The sequence below is a fragment of the Camelus dromedarius genome, chromosome 17 (assembly GCF_036321535.1).
Source record: "Camelus dromedarius isolate mCamDro1 chromosome 17, mCamDro1.pat, whole genome shotgun sequence".
In the NCBI taxonomy this organism is placed as follows: domain Eukaryota; kingdom Metazoa; phylum Chordata; class Mammalia; order Artiodactyla; family Camelidae; genus Camelus; species Camelus dromedarius.
In genome coordinates this window covers 492681-517388 of record NC_087452.1, presented here as the reverse complement: position 1 = coordinate 517388, position 24708 = coordinate 492681, and the positions used below count along the sequence as shown (strand labels likewise).

The 24708-nt window shown below is 59.7% G+C and overlaps 1 protein-coding gene across 1 annotated transcript in view; it reads right to left on the bottom strand.

Moving 5' to 3' along the window:
- The window catches only part of CHCHD6 (coiled-coil-helix-coiled-coil-helix domain containing 6), a 120562-nt gene that overhangs the window by 28289 nt on the left and 67565 nt on the right, over positions 1-24708 (bottom strand). The window contains exon 5 of the mRNA XM_031471092.2: positions 15741-15824. Coding sequence (XP_031326952.1) covers positions 15741-15824 — 84 coding nt within the window. The remainder of the gene's footprint in view (positions 1-15740; positions 15825-24708) is intronic.

Below are 24708 nucleotides of genomic sequence, written 5' to 3'. Positions count from 1 at the left end.
ACAGGAACCGGCTCAGGGCCTGGAACAGAAGAGCAGCCAGTGTCTGCTGAGTGAGGGTACACATGCTGGGTGCAGCAGAAGGGGGTTCTCAACTGTGCCTTCGCTCCAGTGTGAGACACATGCCATGTCTCAGGGTCTCCTGACCAGTCAGGATTCGATGCAGCTATGATAATCTACAGCAACCGGGGCTCAGACCCAGGGATGAAGCTGTGGTGTCAATGCCCCCATGGGCTCCCTCTACCTTCCTGCTCCAGCATCCATGTGGCCTCTGTCATCACGGTGCGTCCTCAGGGGAAGGGCCTTGTGTCCATTGCAGCTGGCTGGAGAGAGGCCGGACAGAGGCCGGGGGAAGGCCAGAGAGAGGCCAGAGGGAAGCTGGAGGAACCGGAGGGAGGCCGGGGAGAGGCTGGAGGAGGCGCTGGCTGGGGGAGGCTGCTCTGTGGCCTCGCCCTCACTCGTGTGCAGTCACCGGGCTGCCCCTACAGGGACAGCTTCCCTTTGCCAGGCTAACTCACCGCAGATACCAAGCCTGACAGACTCCAGACAGAGGGTTTCATCAAACTTCGGAGAGGATGCGTCCTCCGCGTGCTACCCTAGACCAGGTCTAGCTGACGGCACGTCAGGCCCCAGAGCATGCAATGAAATCACAAAGGAACCTGCGGAGTCGAGGAGATGAGGGGCCGGGGTGGGGCTGGAGGGGTCTCCGGGAGTGAGGCTGAATCCTAAGGCAGAGGTGCTGTCCTGGAAGAAGGGGATGAGGTGCTCTGGAGGCGACCCCAGCTCCCGATTCCAAGTGGGGCTCAGGAAGAGTCTGGAGGATGCCTGTGGCTGGGGCCCCAGGGGCACAAGGGCCTCCTCCCTCGGCACCGGCCCCCTTTGTCCCCCAGAGCTGTGGCTCCCCCGCAGCCACCAGGAAAAAGTGACCTGAGAAGCCGTGAGGAAGCAGGCAGCGGGGTCAGAGCAGAAGAGACGGGGAAACGGAGTCAGAATGCGAGGACTGCAGCATGGCAGGGGGCAAGTTACGGGGTATCTCCTGTGTCACCCAGCTCGCCTGGAACATACAGAGAGTGGATGGTGGCCAGTAATAGCCCAGGCCCTCTGGGGGACAGGAAAGGACGACGCTCAGTAATTGGAAAGGGACAGGCCTCATCCTCAGAACAAACAGCATCTCTGTCTGAAAAGTCACCCCCACGGCCTTCCCCACCGTCATCCCCACCGTCATCCCAAGGCCTTCCCCACCGTCATCCCTCCGTCATCCCCACAGTCATCCCCTCTGTCATCCCCACGGCCTTCCCCACCGTCATCCCCACGGCCTTCCCCACTGTCATCCCACAGCCTTCCTCAGTCATCCCCACCGTCATCCCCACGGCTTTCCCCACCGTCATCCCCACGGCCTTCCCCACCGTCACCCCCACTGTCATCCCCACCGTCATCCCCATGGCCTTCCCCACCGTCATCCCCACCGTCATCCCCACGGCCTTCCCCACTGTCATCCCTCCGTCATCCCCACGGCCTTCCCCACCGTCATCCCCACGGCCTTCCCCACCGTCATCCCCACGGCCTTCCCCACCGTCTTTTCCACTGTCATCCACAGGCAGACTCCCAAAGGGTGTTCTGAAGACTTTGGGGGCCCACAAAACCTCCCTCTGTGAGGCACATACCTGTGCAAGGCGGGATTTCCCTAATATGCTTCAACTAGACAACAGACGGCAACAGACTGAACTCAGACACACCATTGCTTATTTCTATAAAAGTCTGTTAGTAAAGGAGCTTCTATTTTAAAAACATGGGCCTTGGTCACAGTGTTTAAATTCGGGTGTTTTAATAAATATATTTAAACAGCATCCACAGAGCAAGCTTTTAAGGAAATCAATGCACTCGGGCAGCCTTAACTTTGAACACTCACATCTGAGACCTCACCTTATTTCTGCCAGAGTTACCAGAATTCGATTCCTCCAGGGTCTGGGTCCCAGGACTTCACAGCCCCGCAGCCCTCTCTTCCCATCTCCTGCTGACGGCCGCCCTCCTGGGTCTGGGCCCCCGAGGCCCCTTCTCCTCATGAAAGTGGCAAGTTCCCACCTGCGGAACTTTCCCTCCCACCCAGAGAAGAAACCCCCCCTCTCCCCAGAGGCTGCAGACCACAGCCAAGGTGCGGCTGGGTGTAAACGGTGTGTGTTTGCCGCCTCCCTGAAATGTCACAAATCATCGTGCATCACTCTCTGAAATCCTTCCTATCTTTTACTGCAAACGATTACATTACAAGAATTTTTAAGCAAAGTATCTGTCAAACTGAGTTCAACTTGACTTTGCTATATGTGTTTTAAAATTAAGTCCCACTGAGGTGCCAGGTTTTCCCAAGGAGTCCAGACCGCTGGGCAGACTCCAAGGACCTTAGCGAAACGGGGCCGTCCAATCTCTCTGCCGGACATGGACGCAGCTGCGGGTGGAGGAGTGGGTGGGGGGTGCACAGGGAGGAGGGGGGTTCTGAGGGCTGGGCCCTGGTCCAGGAGCGGGAGCAGGTGCTGTCCAGGCCCGGAAACCGAGTGCTCCCCCCCAGGACTGCTGCCTGGGAGGGAGGGCCAGCTGGCCGTGCCACTCTGGGCGGTCTGACCTCAGGCCTCTCCACCTGGGCAGTCTAGGGGTGTGGGAATGCCAGGCTCACTGTGATCGACCTGAGTGGCAGGTGACTCCACTCACCCAGGCTAGACCACGGGGACGTTGGGAAACAGACACGGGCACCAAGGACACCACGTGGGCTCCAAGGGCCAAGTTGCTGCTCCAAAAAGAACTCCAACCGCTGAAACATCTGACTTTTTTTTATCTCAAAGGGTGAAGCTGCAGTGGGACACTAAAATTTGGTTCTTTGTAGTAAGTTTCCTAGCTCTCTGATATTTCCTGGTTTGAGACTTTTCTTAGAAAAGAAAATCAAAAGAGGAAAGAGGGTTGGAAAAAAGGAAAATGCACGTGTGGGAACTCTGGTACCCTCGCTCAGGGACCCCCTCTACTGCCCCAAATCACTGCAAACACGCTCAATCCATCATCAGTTCTCAGCGGAAACGTCAGACCTTTTGTTTCTCCAAAACACAGATGAGTTTTCTTCATGGCTTCCCACCTCCTATGATTCCAACTTCTAATTTTAGAGCAGTTTGAGAAAACTGGTAAACAGCAGGCTTTGTGGGGATAACATAGCTCAACACATACCAAGTATACATCATTACTTAAGTGGAAAATAACTCCCCCCTTTACTGCAAAAATTACTAATTAACTCAGCTTAACATTTAGAACGTAAGGGTTCTCACTAAGTGTTTACTAGCAGCTGTAAAGGACCCTGGAAAAAGAATTCCTTTCTGCAGGATGTGGCATCACCGCCAGGAGAGGGACTTTGCCTCTGAGGAGCACCTGGGCATACCCGCCCGGAAGTGCTGTGACACAGCGCACACCGTCTGTCCGCAGACTGGGAGCCGGATGCACCCAGCACTCCTCCACCCAAGAGCAGGGACAGACCCAGACAAGAGCTCTTCTCCTCCCACAAGGAACACCTGGACGAGCAGAGCAAGAGGACACACCTGTAACCGTCCGTGCGTCTGCTCCCGGGGCCGCGCCAACGCCAACAGGAAATGCCGCGGCACCGAGAGGGCCCCGCAGGCCCCACGAGGCCCCACGTTCCGGGTTCTGTCTCCGTATCTGCAAGCACAGCGCAGCACAGGCAGAGACGGCTGACAAGACCATCTCATAACGCAGCCAGGCTGCAGCAGGAGGTGCAGGGCTGTGACCACAGGCGGGTGGGAAGGGGACCGCGGGGCAGGGCCAGCACGCGTCAGAGCGGCTCAGAAGACCGGGAGTGACCCCGTACATAAGACACATAGAAAAACTGAACAAGATGGTCTGGCCCCGAGCAGCACGCAGCAGCCGCTCTCGAGGGTCACAGGGCCGGCGGCAGGGAAGGCCGAGGCCACCTGTTAGACAGGACGTGGGCTCCTGTGGGGGACTGGGTGACATGCCTCACGACTGCAGGGAGATGGTTCTGAGGGGCCGCAGCTGCCGAGACCACTACTGCTGGCCTGGCAGGAAATTAACGTGCCGGCTCTGAGACGATGGGGCGGGACGGGGCAGGGTCAGCCTTCAGGGGCCAGGACCCCACGCAGAGGGAGGATCCCGGACCAGCGGCCCCAGGCCCTTGCTCTCCCAGGGAGCTGAGCCCACCCGACCACCACCCCAGTGGGGGGACCAGCAGCTCCCTGCACAAGATCTGGGCTCAGGGGGCTGACACGGGCCCCCCTGGTGAGCTGGCAGGGGCAGGGGACCTGGAGGGACTCCCGGAGCGGCTCCCTTCCCCTCATCAGCCACCCTGGGCCCCCTGCAGGCCCCCGTGGTGGGGAGCCCTCCCTCCCCGCACGGTGCACTGGTACGAGGGGCGTGAGAGGCGGGAAGACAGCAGACAAGGAGCTCGGACTCCTCGGCAGCCCCCACGTCACTCAGGACTGACGTCGCACCCCTGGGTCACCCCCAGGGCCCTTCGGCCCAGCCCGACGGCCACCACTTCCCCAGGGCCACCCTCGGGAGACGCCACACCGTCCACACCCCTGCCCGCCCGCGTGGGCTGCTCCTGCTTCGGGGTCCCAGCCTCCCAGCCGGTGCCCTTACAGCCAGCCTCACGTACAAGCGACCGGGACACTCGGGAACAGGTTCGCCCTCCACCTGAGCTCCAGAAAACGAAACAGGACATGGAGCACGTTTGTCCCAGACTGGACGGCTCTGCAGGCTGCGGAAGGGCGAGGAAACGTACAGAGGGCAGCTGGCAGCGGTGTGAGCCCAGGCCGTAAGGACACAGGTGAGTGCAGAGGGGTGGAGATACAGGGCCTTCTATAGTGTCACTTGTCATGGGACACGTCTCCAGTGACGGGCCTCACTGCTGTCAGCACGGGCTGCGGGGGGGTCCCACCCTGGGACCCTGCGTGGAGGGGAGGCCTGGGCCACGCTGCCCTGTCCCGGGGAGCAGAGCCCCTGGCTGCTGGAGCCCTTTGTGCCAGCAGAGAGACAGAAACGCAGTTATGCCCAGCAAGCACTGGGGGGGGGGTCACTTCTCAGGGAGTCGTGGGAACTGAGGCAGCCTCGGTGGAGGAGGAGGAGGGGACTAGTGAGTCCACGGGGGAGCGGCCAAGCCCTCCTCACCGCGTTCTCCACCCGCCCCGCACCCCCCCCCCACCCCGCCGGGCTCTGCTGGGAGGGTGAAGCTCCGCACTGAAGGAACCTTCTACGTCTCCCGCCAAGAGCGGCACCTGGCTGCCTCCCCTGCCTCGTCCTCCTCACAGCCTGCCTCCTTCCATCCTCCCAGAACTCTTACGTCTGCTGCTCAGGGGACACGTGTGCAGGCTTCCTCCAGCCCTAGGTTCTCATCCTGAACATTTTCAAACCTGTGTGTGCAACCCAAAGACAGACCCACTTCACCCAGATCCATCATCCACGGGGTTCCGCCCATCTCTGCTGAGAGCTGGCGTCAGGACCCTTCACCCCCAAACCCTCCGGCAGCATCTCCTACGAGCCAGGTGACGCCGACTCTCTACGTAAACACGCGGCGACCACCACGGCCGGGACACTTCATGGCAGCAGGAGAATCATTTTCTAAAATGTGCTCTATATTTGACTTTTTCCAACTGTCCCAAGAACCACCAGCCCTTAAATCTGGGGCTCAATCGGGCACGTCCTCACTGACCTGCTTCCTCCTGACCCTCCAGCTGCCCTGTCCCCACCCTCTCTCTGGCCTCTCAGGACACTGATGCTGGGTTAGGGTCCAGGACGGCTGTTCTGGAGAAGGTCCCTCCGCGTGGGTTTGGACAATTGTTTCCGCACGCTCGGCTCAGCTGCAGGTGACAGCACATCCTTGGTGGGTGCCGTCACTGAGGTGAGGGATTGAGGTGGTGGCCACAGGCTGCCCCATTCGTAGGATGGCCGGCACGTCTCCCATGCATGTGCTTGGTTGGCACACGAGGTCATGCCACACCCCTCCTGCACCCCCGGGGGCAGCTTTGTGACTGCCAACGAGACACAACAGGGCCTTGGAGTCAAGATCACAAACGCTGGCTCTTTTGGGACCCTGGAGAGCCCACACCGAGGGGACACGTGTGAACGTCCCGCCAACAGTCCTGGGAAGTCCCAACTGACTGCCAGAGGCCGGGGTGGAAGACAGTTCTAGATGGTTCCAGCCACCAGACGGGAAGTCGTCCGGACCTTAGGAAGCAGAGGGGGCCCGTCCTGTGCCCTGTCTGCGTGCCTGGCTCACAGGACCCACGACCCTAATGACGGCCGTTCCGAGGTGACCTGCTGCGTGGGAGCGGCTGACTGCCCGCCCTTCCCCCACAACACACTCCGAGGACCGATGCTGTAAGACCGCGGGACAGTCCAGCCCCCGTCAGCCTTACATCAGTTCATGGTTTTCAATGAATTGATTATCATTATGATAGTAGCAAAGGAGAGGCTGTTGATAACCGTCTCTGCGGTTAGCGGTCGTCATTCTGTGAAGAAAGGTTCCCTTTCCTTCTCCTCCTTTGCTTCCATATATTTTCGTATCAGAATGGACTCAAATTCTTTCCTTAAAATGCAGTGCATTATAACCCATTTCTGTCATTATGCATTGTGTTGCTCAGACAAGGCACCCGAACCTGGCTCGGGGGCCCTCCTTCTGGCCGGCTCCTCTGTCCTGAGTACATCCACACCCCTCATCATCTCTGGAACGCTCCTGACATCTAGGTGTGGGTGGCACACAGCGGGCTGAGCTGCGCAGCCACTGGCTGACGAGGCTGGGTGTCTTTTCATGTGCCCACCTGCCATCTGTGTCCCCTCGGCTAATTGTCCTAATTGGACTGTCGGTCTTTATTTATTTATTTTCCTGCTGGCAAGCTGAGCGCACTTTCTGTTCCAATCCCAGGCCTTTGTCTGGTGTGTGGTTTGCAAACACATTCCCCCGTCCATAGCTTCTCTTTCCATCTTCCGCCCAGGGTCTTGCACAGAACGAAAGCTTGTGATTTTGATGAGGTCCATTGCATCGTTTTCTCCTTTTATGGCACTTGCTATGGATGGTTTTAATTTCAGCGTCCAGATGTTGTCAGAACACAGCAGTCTGCAACACGACTGACTCTCATGTGTTGGTCTAGGGTCTCGCGAGCGTGCTGAGTGCCTTTATTCGTGCCACGGTTGGTTTTGGTTTTGATTCCTCAGGACTTTCCAAGCAGATGACGGTGTCACATGAAAACAGGAACAGTTCCACTTCTTACTTTCCAATCCACAAGCCCTGCATTTCTCTTTCTTGTCCTACTGCAGAGGCTAGTGTCTCGCTGGTGCCCTGAGGGACAGTGGAGATGCCCTGGTCCCCATCTTAGGGGGAGGGCGCTCAGAATCCCGTCCTTACCCTGGTGACAGCTGCGGGGTTCCAGTGCATGGTCCTTAACAAGTTAAGGTAGCTCCCGCCTTCTGGTCCTGATTTTCTGAGGGGTTTTTTTTTTGTTTTTTGTTTTTGTTTTTTGTTTTTTGTATCATGAGTGGCTGTTGATTTTTGTCAAATACTTCTCTGTCGGTTAATATGACCATATGGTTTTTCCCCCTTCACTTGACATGATGGATTTAATTGATTTTCAAACACTGACCCAGCCTTGCACATCCAGAAAAAAAACCCACTTTATATACACATGGTATATAACTCTATTCTTTTTAAAGAAAAATTCTTTTCATCCATTGCTGATTTTGGTTTGCAAATATTTAGTGGAGGATTTTGTGTCCAAATTCATGAGAAACCTGGTCTGCAGTTTTCGCTTGCATCTGGTTTGGTCACACTGCTTGTCTGACAAGGTGATACTGGCCGCATAAAGTGAGCTGGGAAGTCTCCCCGGGGCTTCCTTTTTCTAGAAGAGATTGTGTAGAACTGGTTTCCGTTCTTTACGTGTTTGGCAGCGATCTCCAGAGCAGCCGCTTGGGCCTGGAGACTCCCTCTCCCGGAGGTTTACAGTCGTGGCGTCCGTGTCTTTCGCGGCCACAGGACTACTCTGTGTATCAGCTTCACCTCAGCTGAGTTTTAGTAGTTCGTGGTTTTTGAAGAATTGGTCCATTCCTTCCGCATCGTTGAATTTACGAGCCTAAAGCTGCTGGTGGGGTCACCTCCTCCCCGGAGGGGTGGCCGAGGGATGTGCGTGACCACCTGTCTCACTGCTGCTCATGCGACGTGTGTCCCTCTGTCTCTGTCAGTCTTGCTAGACAGAGGTTTATCGATTTTACTCATTCTTTCCAAGAACCAGCCTTCTGTGTCATTAATTCTCTCAACTGTTTCCTGTTAGGACTGTATTTTCTCTTTCCACCTCCCCTGTTCCCTTTCTCCTGCTTGCTGTGGGTTTATTTTGCTCTTCTTTTTCTAATTTCTTGAGGTAGAATCTTTAATTTGAAACTCTTCCTCTTTTCTAATGAAGCATTTACTGCTGCAAGTTTCCCTTTCAACCCTGCTTACGCTGTAACCCACGCATTTTCACATGTTGGTTTCAATTCTTTTAAATTTAAGGTTTCTTTTATGACCCAGGATATAAACTATTTTGGTTCCACAGGTGCTTAAAAACGCGAACACGGCTGTTGCTGGAGTGTCCTTCCAGGGCAGCCAGGCCCTGCCGGGCGGCTGCACCCCGACCTCGCACACCCCGACCTCGCACACCCCGACCTCGCGTGCCCTTGATGATTTTCCATCCAGCACACCTGTCAGCTGCTGAGAAGGCACTGGTGTCTCTAGGTGGGAGAAAGGACTCTCCTGTCCACGGATGAGGACCACTCCCCAGGCCAGTGCTCCCCAGCCACCTCCATCACGCTGTTGAGCCACCTGGGGTCCCTGGGGGGAGGAAGGGAATCTCTGGCCCCTCAGGATGAAGAACACTTCTTGGGGCCACTTGTCAGGGCGGCTCTCACCTGATCCCCAGTGTGGCTGGTGGGACCCCCTCCATCTGGAGGAGCGGGAGGCCCCCTGGGCAGCCGTCTGTACGAGGCGGGGCCCGGGCACACTGGCCTGGGCTTGTGTCCTGTCACTAGGTGGGGCCGTGAGCCCCTCCAGCCCAGGCTCCCACCCCGGCCCCCCTCCTCTGGCCCTGCACCCACACTTCTGGGGTTCTCAGCCGCACCTCACGGGAAGGAGCGGGAGAGCGCGGGAAGCCCTCCTGCACTAACCCGGTTGCTCCTCGGCCGGGTGGCCCCGCCGGCGGGTAGCTAGCTTCATTTACTTCTGCCTGTATTCATCTTAACCCCATCTTTGTTGATTTAATTTTTGAAAAAGCAAAATATTAACATGGTTCAAAAGTCAGACTATTCATAGAAACTGTACTCAGAGATGCCCCACTGCTCCGTGTCCTCCCAGCCCGTCCCCCCACCTGCAGGTACAAGCCTCCCTCGTTTCTAATTTATCCGTCCCCAGTCTCCTCCTGAGAACTAAGGAGGTTCGCGTGCATCTGTCTCTTCCTCTGTCTCTGCTGCTGAGACTCTGGGCAGCAGTTAGCCACTCGCAGCCCAGCGAGTTAGCTCTGCAGTCCGTGTGCTTCTCCTCTCTGGGCCCGTTCACGCCCGGCCTCGCCCTGCCCTACTGCTCAGGCCTCTCTGTCACGCTCCCTCTCCCTGGCTCACTGACCAGAGCTTTCAGACTTTCCTCCTGTTCTTACTTCTCCTTCCGTCATTAGCACAACCGAGAGTGGACCTAAAGAAACAAGGCCGTGTCTCACAGGACAAGCGTTCCTGCTGGAGCCTGCTGAGAGCCAGTTTCTGTGCAGTGGCCTCACGCCCCATGAAGTCCCTGCCGGCACGTGGAGGGTCGCCGGGGCAGCTGCCCACGCGGGATGCTCTGCCTACAGCTTTGGGATCACACATTCAGGAGGAAACTGAGATGTTTCCTGTAACTGCTGAGAAAACAGAAAGTGGTCACAACTGAACTTTACCACATTCCTTCAAATGTCACCAAACACAGACACCAAAGTGACAAGGACAGAGGACCACCACCACATACAGCCCACTGTACACAGCAATCCAGGACCCGGACGCCACTGACTCTGCCCCCAGCACCTTGCTGCTGCTCCCAGAGTTGTGAGCTCCCAGGGTTGTGGGCTCTGCCCAACTCCCACCCCCATCCCAGGCCAGCAACCCCGCTTGTGGCCCCAGGGTTGGTGAACAGCTGCCTCAGGGCCAGACAACCGTGCCTCCGGGGCGTGGACAGAGTGGGTGTGAGGCCAGTACGCCTGCCAGGTGCCCCAGGGACACAGAGGTGCCCGCAGGTCCCGCAGTTCCAGCAAAGCCCCCGCTGGCAACCAGCAAGCCAGTCCTGCAGGATCTAGTAGCTGGAGTTCTCGTCACCACCCGGCCCTCTGAACCAGGACGGCCTGCGTTCCCCCAGGAAGCTGGGGAAGGCTGGGCCCTACATTCCCTGCTGAGAATCCAGGGCAGAATTCCTCACATTCCAAAGCACTTCAAGCAAGCCGGGAAGCCTGAAGCCTTTCATGCGCTGTTGCTCAGGTGCCAGGTCCAGCCTGCCTGCTGGTGCCGCCCCAGAACCGGGGACTGCGGGCATCAAGCACCAGACGCCTCCAAACTGGCTGCTTTATCCAAATGGCACAGGGCGAGGTGCACGGCCCAGAGGTCTTTAAAGACAACAGCCCTTCCCGTGACATCGCCCACGGCTCTCGAGGGCATGTGAGTGCGTCTGCACCTTGTTTCACGTCCGTGGGGCCTGGGGGCGCCTGAGCTGCTGCTGATGGGAGGTGAAAGGCCTCTGTCCTGAAGGGAGGCTGCGGCTGACCTCCGCATGGGCAGGCTCACAGGCCATAGCCCTCCAGGCCGGCAGTGGGGTGCTGAGCACAGAGGACGCTCCCCCTTTCTCTGGACGTTCTGGACGTCCGGTGCTGTGATGTGTGAATGTGAATCACTTCCTGACCTGGAGGTCACTGAGGGCAGGAACAACGACATCGGCTGTGGAGGCCAGCACGGGAAACACTGGGAAACCCTGTGCTGGGCCGGAGGACAGGGGCTTCTGGCGAGGAGAGGCAGGGCTGAGTCCGAGGGACACGCAGGAGCCAGCAGGTGAAGTCAGGCAGGGCGGGGAAGCTCAGACAAAGCAGCAAGGAATCCGGACAGGGACACAGGGACTGCCAGGGACGATGCCCTCGTCTAGGTGACAGGTGACGGGGCAGTGGGGGTGCAGGAGGCATAGGACTGAGTCTAGGACATGCAGGGACAGGGAGAGGGCCGGGCGGGCAGACCCCGAATCGTCCAGCTGGGGACGACTTCACGGCCCTCGTCCCGGGAGGACGTTGTTTGGGGTGCTGAGCCTCACGCAGACCACCGCCCCCGCCACCTTCTCAGCCACTGCACCCCGACCCTGGACCTCCTCCTCCTGAGTCCACAACCACTCTTGTCCCTAAGGCTCCTCCAGGCTCACCTGCTCCATGACCACTGTCACTGAGCCCGGGAGCAGGACAAGGTGTAGCCGAGCCCTCCACCCACAGCGAGTGTAGCACAGACCAAGGCACTCAGTTCCACGGCCGCCTTGAGTGTGGGACGGGGAGCTGGACGAGGAGGACGCGGCCCGGGGCCATTTCCATTTCTGAAGCACATCTGCCTGGAGGAGATGCAGCTGCCCAGAGCAGCGGGCGGCCCCATCCCAGCCTCCCCTGAGAGCACAGACAAGCTGGAGCACACCTGCTCGAGGCCCACAGAGAGGAGGGCCGGAGAGGACCGGGCGGGAAACGCCACGTCCCTCCGCTTGCAGGGCCCAGCTGGTGGGCTCGGTTCTCCTGGCACCTCCCTCACCTTCCCCACCTGATGGATGCCTCACTCATCCTGCAGGTTTAGGACATGGGGATGAAACCTAGGCTCACCAAGGAGACGAGGTGCTGGGCCGAAGCCTCGCCCTGGGCAGAACGCATGCAGGGACGTCAGCGTTCGGACGCTCGGGACCGGGGCCACCGGGAATAGGTCTGGGGGCCCAGCAATTACCTAGGACGCTAGCCCAGCACTCCTCAGATGTCAGAGCGCCTGCTAGTTAGCGAGCTAGCGAGCTAGTCACCGCTCACCGAAACGCTGATCCCTGGGCCCCACCTGCACCTGGAATTTCCGGAGGAAACTGCAGTTCCCTTGGGGGACCATGAGGCCAGAGCCACCCTGAGAGTGCTCCACAATCTGTGCCTGGTCATCGCTGTCGGGGCGCTGCCCTGACACACAGCAAGCTGCCCACTCAGGACACCACCCTCTGCCCTCAGAAGCCGCCTCCTCCTGGAAGCCCACCTTTCTGCTCGCACACGTTTACTGGCCACCTGCTCTCTGCCAGACCCCACGTACCCCTGATGGATCAGACCCAGAGGACGCTGAGCTCAGATGCTGGAGGGGAGATGCCACGAGACAGTGTGACAAGGGCTAGAACACAGACCCGGGGGCCTGGGGACACAGGGCCTCATGTGTGCGGAAAAGGGAGTGGTGGGGGGCCTGCTGGTGCCTGAGGCTTTGCATCGCCAACTCTTTACTGAGTGTCATGTTCTCACAGAAAACGGCAAAACCGGCCGAACACTTCCAGCAAGCCCCCATCACCAGACACCCTGTAACCAGCACCCAGGTTAAGGAAGGGGCCCTCGCCCACCCATGAGCCTTCCAAAGGGGCCAGCCATCCACCTTCCAACAGCTCAGAGCAGTTTCCACGCTCGGACTTCCTGTAAAGGGCCATCCCACACCCACGCGCCCCCGCGCTGGCCTGAGCCTCGAGCGTGTGTGTGGCTGGATCAGCTCGTTCCTGCAGGCCTCCAGTGAGGACCAGCTGCTTCATCCACAGGACATCCTGCAGTGCACCCCGGGTGAAGCAGGGTTGTGTTCTGTGGGTTGCAGACTTGCCAGGCCTCGGGGCTTGGCTCCGTTAGCTTTGGGGACCCCAGATGACAGCCTTCCAGGGCCGCCCTGCCTGGCTATCCCCAACCCCGCCGCAGCATCTGGGGCACAGGCTGAACCGCCACACCTGGTGCCTGTTGTACCCACAGCAGCTCCACCGAGTGTGAGACAGGTCGCCTGGGGCTGCAACTGCAGCCCCCCTTCTCTTGTGAAGCAGAGTTCCTGGACATAGTCCCCTTCCTCAGACACCCCCGAACACTGAGACGGGCCGTTCAGTTTCAGCATTGAGAAGGCTGCAGGCTTGGCGGGATCAAGGGACGGCTGCCCCTAAAGAAGGTCTGAGCAGAAGCAGAGGGAAAACCAGGGGCAGCGCCGCCACTCACACCCCAGTGCTGGACAGTCAGGGGGGCCCTCCCCTCTCAGCCCGTGAAGCCAGGCCCCCAAATGCCCTCGCCCCTCAGCTCTGAGGCCATTTCCATAGAGCTGGGGTTTCTCTGGTCACAGGAAGTGGGTCTCAGGAGTCCTCCCCTCTGGGCCCTGATCCTCAACGTCCCCTCCCCTTCCAAACTGGACTGTGGACTTTGGGAGGCAGGAGCCACAACTATCCCAACTGTCCCTGCACTGGCAGTGGGCAGGATTACGTTAACGTGGGATTAGCGAGCGGGTCTGTCCACTACTCTGTGATTGCTCTGCAATAGTGACCACTCACCCCCAGGCAACTGGCAGGTCCGTCTTAAAATTCCTGCTTCAAAGATAAGGAAACCAAGGCTGTGGAATTTAAACAACCTGCTCAAGTCACAGGCTGTCCCATTCCCGCAGCAGAGCCAGGGTTGAGCCCTGCTGGGCCCCAAAGCCTGCTCGCTGCCCCTCCAGGAACCCAGGCTGAGGCAGAAGGCAGGCGGGGCGCAGGGCCACCAGCACCGCAGATCTCTGCGGGAGGGTGGTGCACAGGGTCGCCCCTGCCCAGGACAGCTGACTTCTGGCAAGGCGAGCGTGGGGCCCACTCCGGGACACTTCCTGTGGGAGATGGCCCAGTGCACCGAGCCTCGGCCCTGAGCCCAGGCGAGATGGCGAGAGATTCGGGGCCGTGGCTCTTCTGGTCAAGGAGGTACCACAGCTTCTCCCACCACACGCCCAGCACGGGGCCTCCGAGGTGCCAGCGAGCACCAGGTGGGCAGCCAGTCCCCTCGCTGCTCTGCATGGCCTGCGCTGTGGCTGGAGAGACCCCCTGCTCGCTGCCCTCTGCTTCCCGCTGGTGCTGGACATCACTCCCGGCTTGCTCCTGGGGGTCCAAGACCGTCACAGGGCCCTGGTGAGCCCAGCATCTCGCCTCCCTCCGCAGTGAAATGGAGAAACCTACTCACTCAGGTCTGGTGGTCTGGGCGCGAGGAACAGCGGCTCAGAAAGACCGGGAAGCCTGGGCGCCCGACGAAACGTGGTTCCTGCACCATGATTCCCAGGAACCGTCTGGGTGCAGGGGGGTCAGGATGTCCCTGCCCTCAGAGCTGGCTGGACCCTGCAGGCTCTCCTGCACCTGCCTGTCGAGGCCAGGCCTGCAGCCAGGCTGACCCCGCCGCACCCCCACCCCAGCTGCTGGGGTCGAGGGCGATCGGGTAGCTGATCCCAGTCGCCCACGAACAGCTTTCCACCATCAATTTCTAAGCTTAAAAGGAAATAAACAGGAGCTGGATGGCCAGAGGGCCGGGGGCCGTGCGCGCAGAAAGCAGAGTGTCTGGGTCTGAGCAATTCAACAAATGAAGCAGAACTTTCATGAAAACAGAAAAGCAATAGCTACTGCAGGAGGCCGTCAGACGCTGTGCCCCAGGAGGCAGAAGTTCCCTGAGAAGACCCCCGGGCCCTGCGTGCCCCAGCCCCACCTCCCGCCAGGGCACGCCTCTGTGCAAAGTGCTGGAGTCTGGGGGTCGGCGGTCCGCGCATCCCCGGGACACACTCACAGCCCCATTCACAGGAGGGCGGCGCCTGCATGTGGAGGAGTGAGGACTGACCTGGGGATAGAGGGGAAGGGCGACGGGAGGGGGGGCGCTCAGCCAGGGACGCTCCTTCCCCCGCTGGCTTAGGGAGGAGGAAACGCCCCGAGGCCACGTCCCTCTCACCGCCCCCCTACCCCAGACACTTCCAGGAGCCGGACCCAGAGAGGACGGGCCCACAGGACCACTGCTGTCCGGGCTGTCCCCGCCGCGGGCTCAGGTCACAGTCCTTATCACAGCTGCAGGTAGCCAGGGCCGCGAGGGCCACCCTCCGCATGGCGCACCTCACAGGTCTGGCACCGCCTGAATGTGGCAGGGGCGCATGGGGGGGGGTGGTGACCGGGAGCCGGAGCAGCCCGTCCCGCCCCTGCTGCCTGGCTCCAGGGTGACCAGCTTGGAGAAGAGCCTGCGGGAGCCAAGCCCTCGGGCAGGCCCTCAACTTCAAAGCTCCACACCGTGGCTCCAGGGCCTGCCAGCGACAGCCGGCAGCTGGGGTCCTGCGGCCACCACCTCGGGCAGAGGGAGAACCATGCGTTTTAACCTCCCAACCATCCCTATCCATGTTTTAAGCCGTTTCTTGGAAAACTGCCACGATCAACAGATTAAATCGCCCCCAAAAGTAAGCAAGTCCCCCAGTGAGTTTTCACAAGTCGCTCAGGCAAGGGCAGGCCATCTGTGTCTGAGTCTCACCCACTTTGAAGGCTCAACCTCAGGAAAACAGAGATGGTGCCTCCGACCTCCCAATGCCCAGGAGCATGTCAGCGACACGAGGTTACATGTGTTCACAGCGGGGATCACGCTGTTGTCGCTCCTTCCCAAACAGCAGCAGGGCTGGCGATGGAGGTGCGGACTCCACCTGCGGGACCAGCTCACCTGCTTCTCCAGGCGCCCCAGCTGCTCCTTGTAGAAGGCGTCGCGGCGTCTCAGCTCTGCCTCCCGGCTCTCCAGCTCCTTGGCCTGGGAAGAGAACAGAGCCCATGTCAGCTGTCAGCCGGGCAGCAGGGGGCTGGGCTGGGGCTGCAACGATGCGGACTTATGAAGGGAAACCCGCGCTGTGTGGGGGTCACCCCCCACTGTGCCGCCACCACGCACTGTCAAGGGAGGACACCGCAGAAGCACCACCCTGCTGAGGGCCACGTGCTGCCCACCATCCTTGGGAGGCGGGCAGGGTCACTGTGACCCCATCACAGACGACGGGACAGAGAGGCTTAAGTGACCACCCCAGAGCTCAGAGCTACGAGGGGGGAGCAGGGCCTGGTCACCACGCGGTCTGGAAGCGCCTAGCTGTCCTCTGGGACCACATCCTGCCCGTCTCAGGCTCTGAGCTCCAGCAGCAGGGGTGCCCCAAAATCCTTAACTAAACAATTAGCAAACCAGGTCCATCGATAACGTGAAAAAGATGACACCACATGATCAGCAGGGATTTCTACCAGGAGCCCAAGGTAGCTTTAATGTACAAAAATCACCCACATGCCACATTAACAAACAAAAGGAGGAAAAGTCACACGCCAACTTCAAATAGATGCAGGAACAGCATTTGACAAAATACAACACCCATTTATCCAAAAAAAACCTCCGGTAAACCAGTAGCAGAAGGAGACTCCTTAACGTGCTGAAGAGCTGTACAGAAAACCTGCGCGTTACCACACTTATCGGTGGCATGTCGAATGCTCCTCTCCTAGGACTGCAGAGAAAATGTTAGTAAGGACTTAGAAGATTTGGATACTAAAATTAGCAAGAAAGAACCAGTAAACGTCTTTCGAGAATCTCTATTCCCACGTGGAATAAATGCTTGCATTCTCTTCAGAGCTGACTGGGACACTTGCAAAGTCAACCCCTCTTTCTGGGCCCGCCCACGAGGATAAATGAGCAGACTTCAGTGTGGCAGTGTCACGCGGACCACTCCTCGGATGAAAATGTAATTAAATTACAAGTCAACGATGAGAAAGTTAAAAATGGGTTTCATGACATGCCTTCCTACGTAACACACAGGCTAAGAGAAAATAATAAGAGAAATTCCAAAATTCTAAGAACACAAGTTCTACGTTCAAAAAAAGTGTGATGTAGCAAATGCCGTATCCCAGAGGTAAGTTAACGGTCCTAAGTGCAGTGCTTTCAAAAAATACTCAGGCAAAGCGACTTGGGCTAGGGGCACAGCTCACCAGCCTCACGGCCCTTGGACCCACATCACCCTACCCTGGACCGCGTGTCTGGATAACGTAAAATCACTGGCTAATCACTAAACTGGGTGCCACTGAGACATCTTACAACAGCTTCCCAGACAGTCAAAGCACATTCAGTTGGGATTCTGATGAAGTACAGACTCTGAATTACCACTTTGGGATGGGCAGAAGTTAACACACTTCCCACAAGCTCCAGGTAGCGTTTCTTGGAGTCACAAGGCAGCAGTCACACCCACAGAAAGAGACCTGAGGAACATGACCACCCCTGCCGCGATGGGTCTAAATGCGCCCCCCACCCCTTCCTTCAGCTCAGCGATGCGCTCTACTTTAAAAGACGGTATACAGTCGGGGTCAGGTGAGCAGGCTTTGGAGGCAGAAAAAACTAGATCTGAGTGTTAAATCTGCCGCTTCCCACCAGCAACCCCGGTCTAGACTTGCTCCCCGCCCAGACTGTAAGCTCCTGGAGGTCAGGAAGGTTCTGTGTTTACGGCTCTGTCCCCAGGGCCACGTGGTAAACATCTGCTGTAACAATAAAAAGAATGGCGCTCCTACAAGAAGGTTGAGGGAGGGGAGAGTGCTAGTCTTTAGGAAGAGAGACGCTCAAACTCTGGCTCCAACAATGCTTAAGACTCAGGATGGGGTGTGTGATGTCTCTGAGCTGCGGTCCCTGGGAGGGTGGCCGAGAGCTTGCGGCCACGTCCCCTTAACGTGGGGGCCCTGGGATGCACCATGTGCCTGCTCTGGGTCCGGAGGAGAAAGTGTCCCTGGAGAAGGCAGCTCCCCTCCCCTCCTAAGTCAGCTCAGACAGGTGCACGCCTCCCGGAAGGAGGGCTGCAGCAGGTCCCCCACGACCACCAGACAGGTCCTTCCAGGCCAGAGCCCAGAAGAGTGGGGACTGGAGCCGGGCAGCATGCTGACCCCAGGACCAAGTCCAGCTGCTCAGAGTCCATGAGCAATCAGGCCAGGCCACTGGTCTAGCATCCCTGACAAAGCCACCCCAGGGCCAGGAAGAGAGGGCAGCTCGGACCCCGCTCTGCCCCTCATTACTCAGCGCACGTTTTCTAGGAGCCACTGATGCCTCAGAAAACTCTGACAAACGCTCTGTCACAAGACCGTCTGCTGAGACCCGCAGGCCTCTCTGCGGCCCCCACGGCCTTCCACCAGGGAAGCTGCAGGCGTGGACTCGCACAGGCTGCAGCACTGAGACCCGCCTGTGTGCCCACGTCCGGGGGACAGGAGAGCCTGGCCCCGGGGCAGACGGCCGCCGAGACAATGGGAGAGGGAAGAGAACAAGCCGTGGGCAACTGGAGCCCAGGCACCTGCAGTCTCACTCCCTCTTAACGCCACCTACACGTCACCCTGGTTGTAACAAAAGCAGAGACCACAGAAGTCTCCTGAAATGATGAGGAATGGCAGGGCCCAGTCAACAAAAGCAGCAGTGACATGGATTAATGGGCCATGCTGGACGCCTGCCTGGGAAAGCCAGGGTCCCCCAGCTCCTCCGGAGCAGCCAGCCAGTAGGGGCTGCTTGGTCCCAGTCCTGATCTCTGCACCTGGCACTGCAGACAGGGACCCGCACCTCTGGGTCTGAAGCTCTGAGCTCAGGGAGGTCGTGGAGCATTTGCTGGACGGGTAAACGCTGGGTCGGGACAGAAAGAAAGTCCTGTTTGTGGTCTGTGAACCGTGGTCCTGCTCTGGCCTGTGAGGTGGCATGGGTTTGAGACAGGCTGAGACCTGCCGTGCTCGCGTGTGGACAACTGTCTCCTCCAGCAACAGGATACAAAGAAACCATAAGGGACTAAGCGTAAACCAAGACACAGAAAGGCCAAAACGCAGCGGCCACTTCTGAGGTGCTGGGAGCAGAAGCAGGTACTGTGACCCCTGCACACAGACCACCACGGGGGCGCAGGCCACCCAAGCCCGCCCCCCACCGCACCCCCGGGAGGGCGCAGGGCACGTGCTCCTCGTCTGGCTCCTGCTGCTGCAGCACGAGCCGCAGCAGAGCCTGGCATGAACTTCCTGTCTGGCCCCTTGTCAGTTTCCACTGATTAAAGAATCCAAGAACCGGGGGCAGGAGCAGCTTGGTTCAGTTTTTAATTGACTCAATCCCCAGCATCTACAAAACCAGAATATCTGTATAAAAACGCTTTGACTTCCCTATGAGAAACTGGAAGTGGGGCATCAGCCCCTCGTGGACAGCCCTCTGCCTGGGGCCGGGACCTCAGGCTCCAGCCCCACTGCCCTCCGTCCCCAGAGCAGAGTGCCCGGCCTGCTGTGGCCACCCCCAACCCCCGTGCAGGTGCCCTGGCCCCTCCCTCTCTGCATGACCCCTGCTCTGGACCTGGCTTCCCCACACCAATGTCTCCACCGACGTCCACTCTTCAGCTGTTCAGCCCAGGAGCCAGCAGACCAGCCTAGTGGCTTGGGTGCCCAGACCCTCCCAGAGCGAGGGGCGCACGAGGGGGCTGGGGGGCTGAGCACAGCTGGTGAGTGACGAGGATGCCAGCCATGGTGAAGGGCTGTCAGGACAGCGGGCAGCCCAGGGGGGAGGGTGGTGACCATGGGGCTTCCGAGGAGGTGATACAAACGTGAGGGCCGCCCTGGGAAGCAGCTGACCCGCTCGGGCACAGAGAAAGCAGTACCGACAGCTCGGCCCCGGACGGCACGGGAGGCGGGAGGGAGGCCCCGGCTGTGCCAAGGAGCGCAGCCTCTTCCACCAGCGGGGAAGCCACTGGAGAGCTTTAAGCAGGAGAGTGATGCGATCTGACTTATTTATTTTTTTAACTCCAGTTCATAAACGCTGAACTAGAAGGCTGCGGCCCAGGAGGATGGCCTGATTACCGCTCCGCGCACCAAGACCGGTGGCCTGGGCACACTGAGCATCAGTGAAGTCATGACAGCTGCACGAAGGCAGCAAGGAGAGGTTTGCAGAGGAAATAACACGCAGCCTCCCAGCCCAGCACCTGCAGAAAGTAGTGACGGAGAAAGGAACCTGGCCCGAAAGCAGGGAACCAGGTGCCACTGGACATAAGCAGAGCTGGGCAGTGTGCTCCCCGAGCTCAAATCTGCAGGATGGAAAGACAGAGCTGGGGAGGGAGGCGCACCGTTCGACTTGCTGCCTGCTGCTTTTCACACGGCTGCAAGTACCAGAGTTCAGAGCTACTGCTCCAACACCACGTGAGGGGACAGCCCAGCTCCGGGTCAGAGGGCAGCGCTGGTGGGACGGGGGCTTCTGGTGCCGAGGATTCCAGAGCAGCCCTCCCTGTCCGCTCAGACGTTCTGCAGCACACCCTGAGGTGAAGCAGTCAGAGAAGCAGGCGGCTGGGCCCAGGTCACGCCCACGACCGTGACCTTCAGCAGGCAGGGGCCGTGTTTGGTGCCTCTCAGAGAGACTGGGCTCTGGGCAGCACTGTCCCCCTCCTCCCCCTCCCCTGAGAGCTCGGAACAGCCCCCGGGGCCAGCCAGGGGCCCTGGCGCCGCCCAGAGACGAGCCATCACGCAGGGGCAATCAGAACGCTGCTCAGACTGCAGGCCCACCCGCAAGCCTTGCCTGGCCCTCGGGGGCCACGGGGATGAGGCCCTGTACCGCTCTTCTAGAACCCGCCTCAGCTCCGCAGACACGGCGCTTCCTTTGGCTCCTACTGTCCTTTGCCAGAAGTGCCTCTTCCCACATCCTGCCTGCCAGCCCTGCAGACTCTCCAAGGCCCTGCCCACATGCTCTGTGGGCTTCGACTGTCCTGGCCCCAGTCCAGCCCTCCAGCAGCCCCTCCATAATCCCGCCTGGGTCGGGGCAACGGGGGTGCTGCCCTGCTTCTAAGTGGGGAGACTGGTGGGGGTGCGCCTGGGTCGGGACGCCCCCGAGTCTCAGCCCCCAGCATCCCTCCCGCCCGTCCCCTCTGCCCTCGGCAGCCGCGGCTGGTTTCCATGGCTGCAGTTGAGGCCTGACTGCAGCATCTTCTTCCCTCTCGTCCAAACAACTATTTCTCCCACCTGTGCTCCCGTTACACTTAAACATGTTTCATAATTAGAAATTCTAACTGTTATCATACTAAGCGATCCACTGATCCCTCTGCAAACATGGGGATTCATGGGAGGAGCTGAGTCCCTTCTGTGTGTCTGGCATGGAACCCGGTGGGCAGGCAGCGTGCACGCGTGATGACCTAAGCTTACACGTGCAAGTTGTCAGACGCACAGCTCAGCCCCGAGCCACCCTGTGACCTCCAGGAGCCTCCTCAGGAGGCCCCCTCCTTACTCCCAACAGAGAGCCAGTCACCATCACTGCCAGGTCCACGCGTGGATGTCAGTGAGGACCCTGAACTCCCACAGTTGCACGACAGCAGGGTGGGGCCAGAGCTCAGGGTCATCCAACCCGGAGCCACACTCCCAGAAGGCCTCTGGCGGAGAAGCACCACGATGAGGCCCTGGGTCAGTTCCTCTAGAAGCTGCCGCGGTTCAAGCCACCGCCAGACCCAGCACGTCTGCCCCGTCTGTGACAGCACAATCCTCCACCCTTCAGAGAGTTGTCGAGTTTCTGGAAAGACCCAGAGGCTTCGGTGCCCAGGCCAAGGAAGGAGGCAAGATGTCCCCAGAACGTGCAGTGTGCACCCCGGTCCCAGAAGGAAAATGCCTGCCCCCACGGCCCCTTAAGAGAGGGTCCCAGGAGTGAGCGCAGGGCTTCCACTCTGCTCAGAGCCAGAAGGAGCGTGCACTGGTGCACATCTGTGCGTGCATGCGTGTGCACACGTGTGCGCCCACACGTGCCAGGGACTGACTGCTTCACACCTGTGGGGACCGTGTCTCTGCGCCTTGTCTGGCCTGCTGACCTTTCACCCCTGGAGGGTCACCCAGCACAACCGGAGGGCGGGCCTGACTGCTGGACCTAAGTGACGTCCAGGAAGTGAAAGGCGGGGGAGGGGATTCTCCCCACCCCACCCACACCACACACCATGGCTGGGGGAGCCTCCCCGCACAGCCCGTCGTCCCTCTCCCAGGCCTGCGGGGGCCCTAAATTGGCTGGCTCTGGCCATTCTGGTCCCCACACAGGCACCCTGTACAGGTCAGGCCACCAGGACCTGCCACATGAGTTCTGCTCCCGGGCGCATCACAAGGTGGGGACAACAGTGACCAGGGACCACAGGTCCTCCAGCCGCCCTGCCTCCTCCTCTTGGCGAAGGGGAGAGAGAAGACCTTCTCCTCGTCGAGTCCGCCCTGTGGACTTCACGGTGCTGAGCCCCAGCAGGAGGCCAGCAGCTCATGTGTGCAGGGGGGGCCCCCACCAACCTCACTCCACAGATGCTCAGAAGCAGCCTCCAGACACGTGCACGGGCCAGGACATGCAGGACACGGTCCTGAGGCTCCGGGCGGCCCCGCTGCTGGCAGTCAGGCTGGCACAGACAAGGGAAGGGGACACGGAGGCATCCGTCCAGGTGTCACCACAAGCCAGCAGACACCTCAGCTCTGCATCCAGGTCCTCCAGCCAGACGGCCCCTCTGCGGGACCTGCCACGCGTGGGCTGTGGGAATGTGGCCCGGCCCTCGGTGCCTCTGTTCCCCCTCTCGCCGCAGCGAGCACTAAGAGTCACACGGGAAAAGCCCCCGGTCATGAGAGCGCAAGTCCTAAGTCCTTTTTCCCTCTTCTTGGTCAACACCTGTTGGCCTCGTGTTCTTACAGACCTTCGAAGAGCACTTACCACACTTCCCATCCTTCCTGCAGGAAGGTCCCAAAGCAGAGGCGGCTCCGACACCCCCAAAGGGAGCCCCTCGCAAGCATGTCCCACCTCTCGCCAGGGTCAAGCGTACCCCGACATCAGGCCAAACACTCTCCTTCCTGATGGCAGGGCTAGGGGTACTGATGGCCGACCTGCCGGCCTCCCCAGGCTTGCTGAGGTCTCCCCTCTCTTGAATGAGTCAGAAGTTGACCTACTGACCGCAGACCAGCTTCTCGGCCCGGTGGATGCCGGGTACGTCTGGTGAGCCCAGCAGAAGCCAACAAGGGAAGGCGGCCCCCGGCCCCAGGCCCGCCCTCTGCTGACCAACCTTCTGTTGACCCGAGTGACCAGCTGGGCCCCAGGATGGACCAGAGACAAGGTTGCCACCACTACCTCAGCCGGGGAGAGAGACAGCACTTGAAGTACCACACAGGGTGCCCGAGGAGGAGACCAGGCGCCAGGCCTCAGGAGGTTGAGAAAATTCAGAGAGGCGGTGGCACTGGCTGGTTGTGACCCTGACGAGGCGTCTAAGGAGGGAGACTACAGACCAGGAGGAATGTGTTCACAGCTAGGCGGTGTGTGTGTGGGGGCTGGAGAGCCAGGTCTGAGGGTCAACAGAGCGGGGGTCTCAGCTCACGGGGGCAGCTGAGCCGGGGGGGAACCCTGCATCTGGCCCCCACAGTCAGCTGGAGACCCATGGCCAGTGACAGAGGCGGCACAGTGGGAGGCTAACTGCCCACGTGGCTGAATGGCTCCTCCTCGCTGACTGCCCTGGTGAGCTCCGGACAAAGTTCCAAAGACCCCCTGGAGGCCCCAGAGGACGACGAACACAGGCAGGAGCCTGTGGGGACACCGTGTTGCTAGGTTTTCCCAAGAACTTATCCAGAAACCAGAGAAAATCAGAACTCTGTGTTCGGGGTATGGTGGAGAGTGAGGGGAGGCCCCCGAAGGAAGAGCCCCAGTCCTGAAGGTGAATCTGCCCACACCTCCGGCGCCCCCGGCCCACCCACCCCGCGCACTGAAACGGTCACCAGAGGGAACCTGACGGTTTACAGGTGGATCGTGGATGCCCCGTCCACGATCCGCGGTCTACCCTCAGACGCTGGGAAAACAAACAAAACCAGGTAATTAAAGCCAAAGCAAGTGGAAGAAAGGAAATAATAAAAACAGGCGTGGAAATCAATGACCCAGAAAGCAAACAACAGAGAAAACCAACCAAGTCACAAGTGGGTTTGAGGAAGACCAACAGAGCTGATCACCTCCTGCTGGGCCCAAGGGAGGGAGCAGGAGATGCAGCGGGTGTCGCCAGGGGCGGGCGGCCACCTGGGAGGAGGCACGCTCTCTTCTGGGAAAGGGCACCAGAGCAGAGGCACCAGAGGTGAAAACAGCCAGCGTCCGGCCCCATCCAGACTGTAGGGTGACCAGGTCTGGGGTCACCAGGATCCCACCAACGCACGCCCTTTCATTCAGGTGAGCTGGTTCCTATGGTTTCCCACCCAAGAACCTGGGTGGCGGCAGGGCGCAAGCACCGGTCATACACGGAGGACAGCACTGCCCCAGTGGGGAGGGCGCGGCTCCCCCTCAAGGAGACGCACTGGGAGCGGCACCAGCGCGGTGGGAACCTGCCCCAAACTTGGACCAGTCTCTTCCCCGGCCCGGCCCTGAAGCACTGAGGGCTGAGGCTGCAGGGAGGCGCTCCAGGGGTTGCTGCAGCCGGGGCGGGGGTGGGGGCAGTCAAGGCCCCACTTCTGCTTCCACTGCAGCTCCCCCCACTTCTCATCGCTCACCAGCGCCGACATGTTCCCACCACAGGCTCCACACCCAGCTTCGCCTAATCCCCAGCGTCCTGGCTCAGGACCTGCTCTGCCTCACAGCTGGGAGCTGCCCCCCACCCCAGCCCCCAGCCCCGCTCCACTCGGGAACATGCTTCACAGCGCCCGCAGCAGGAGCC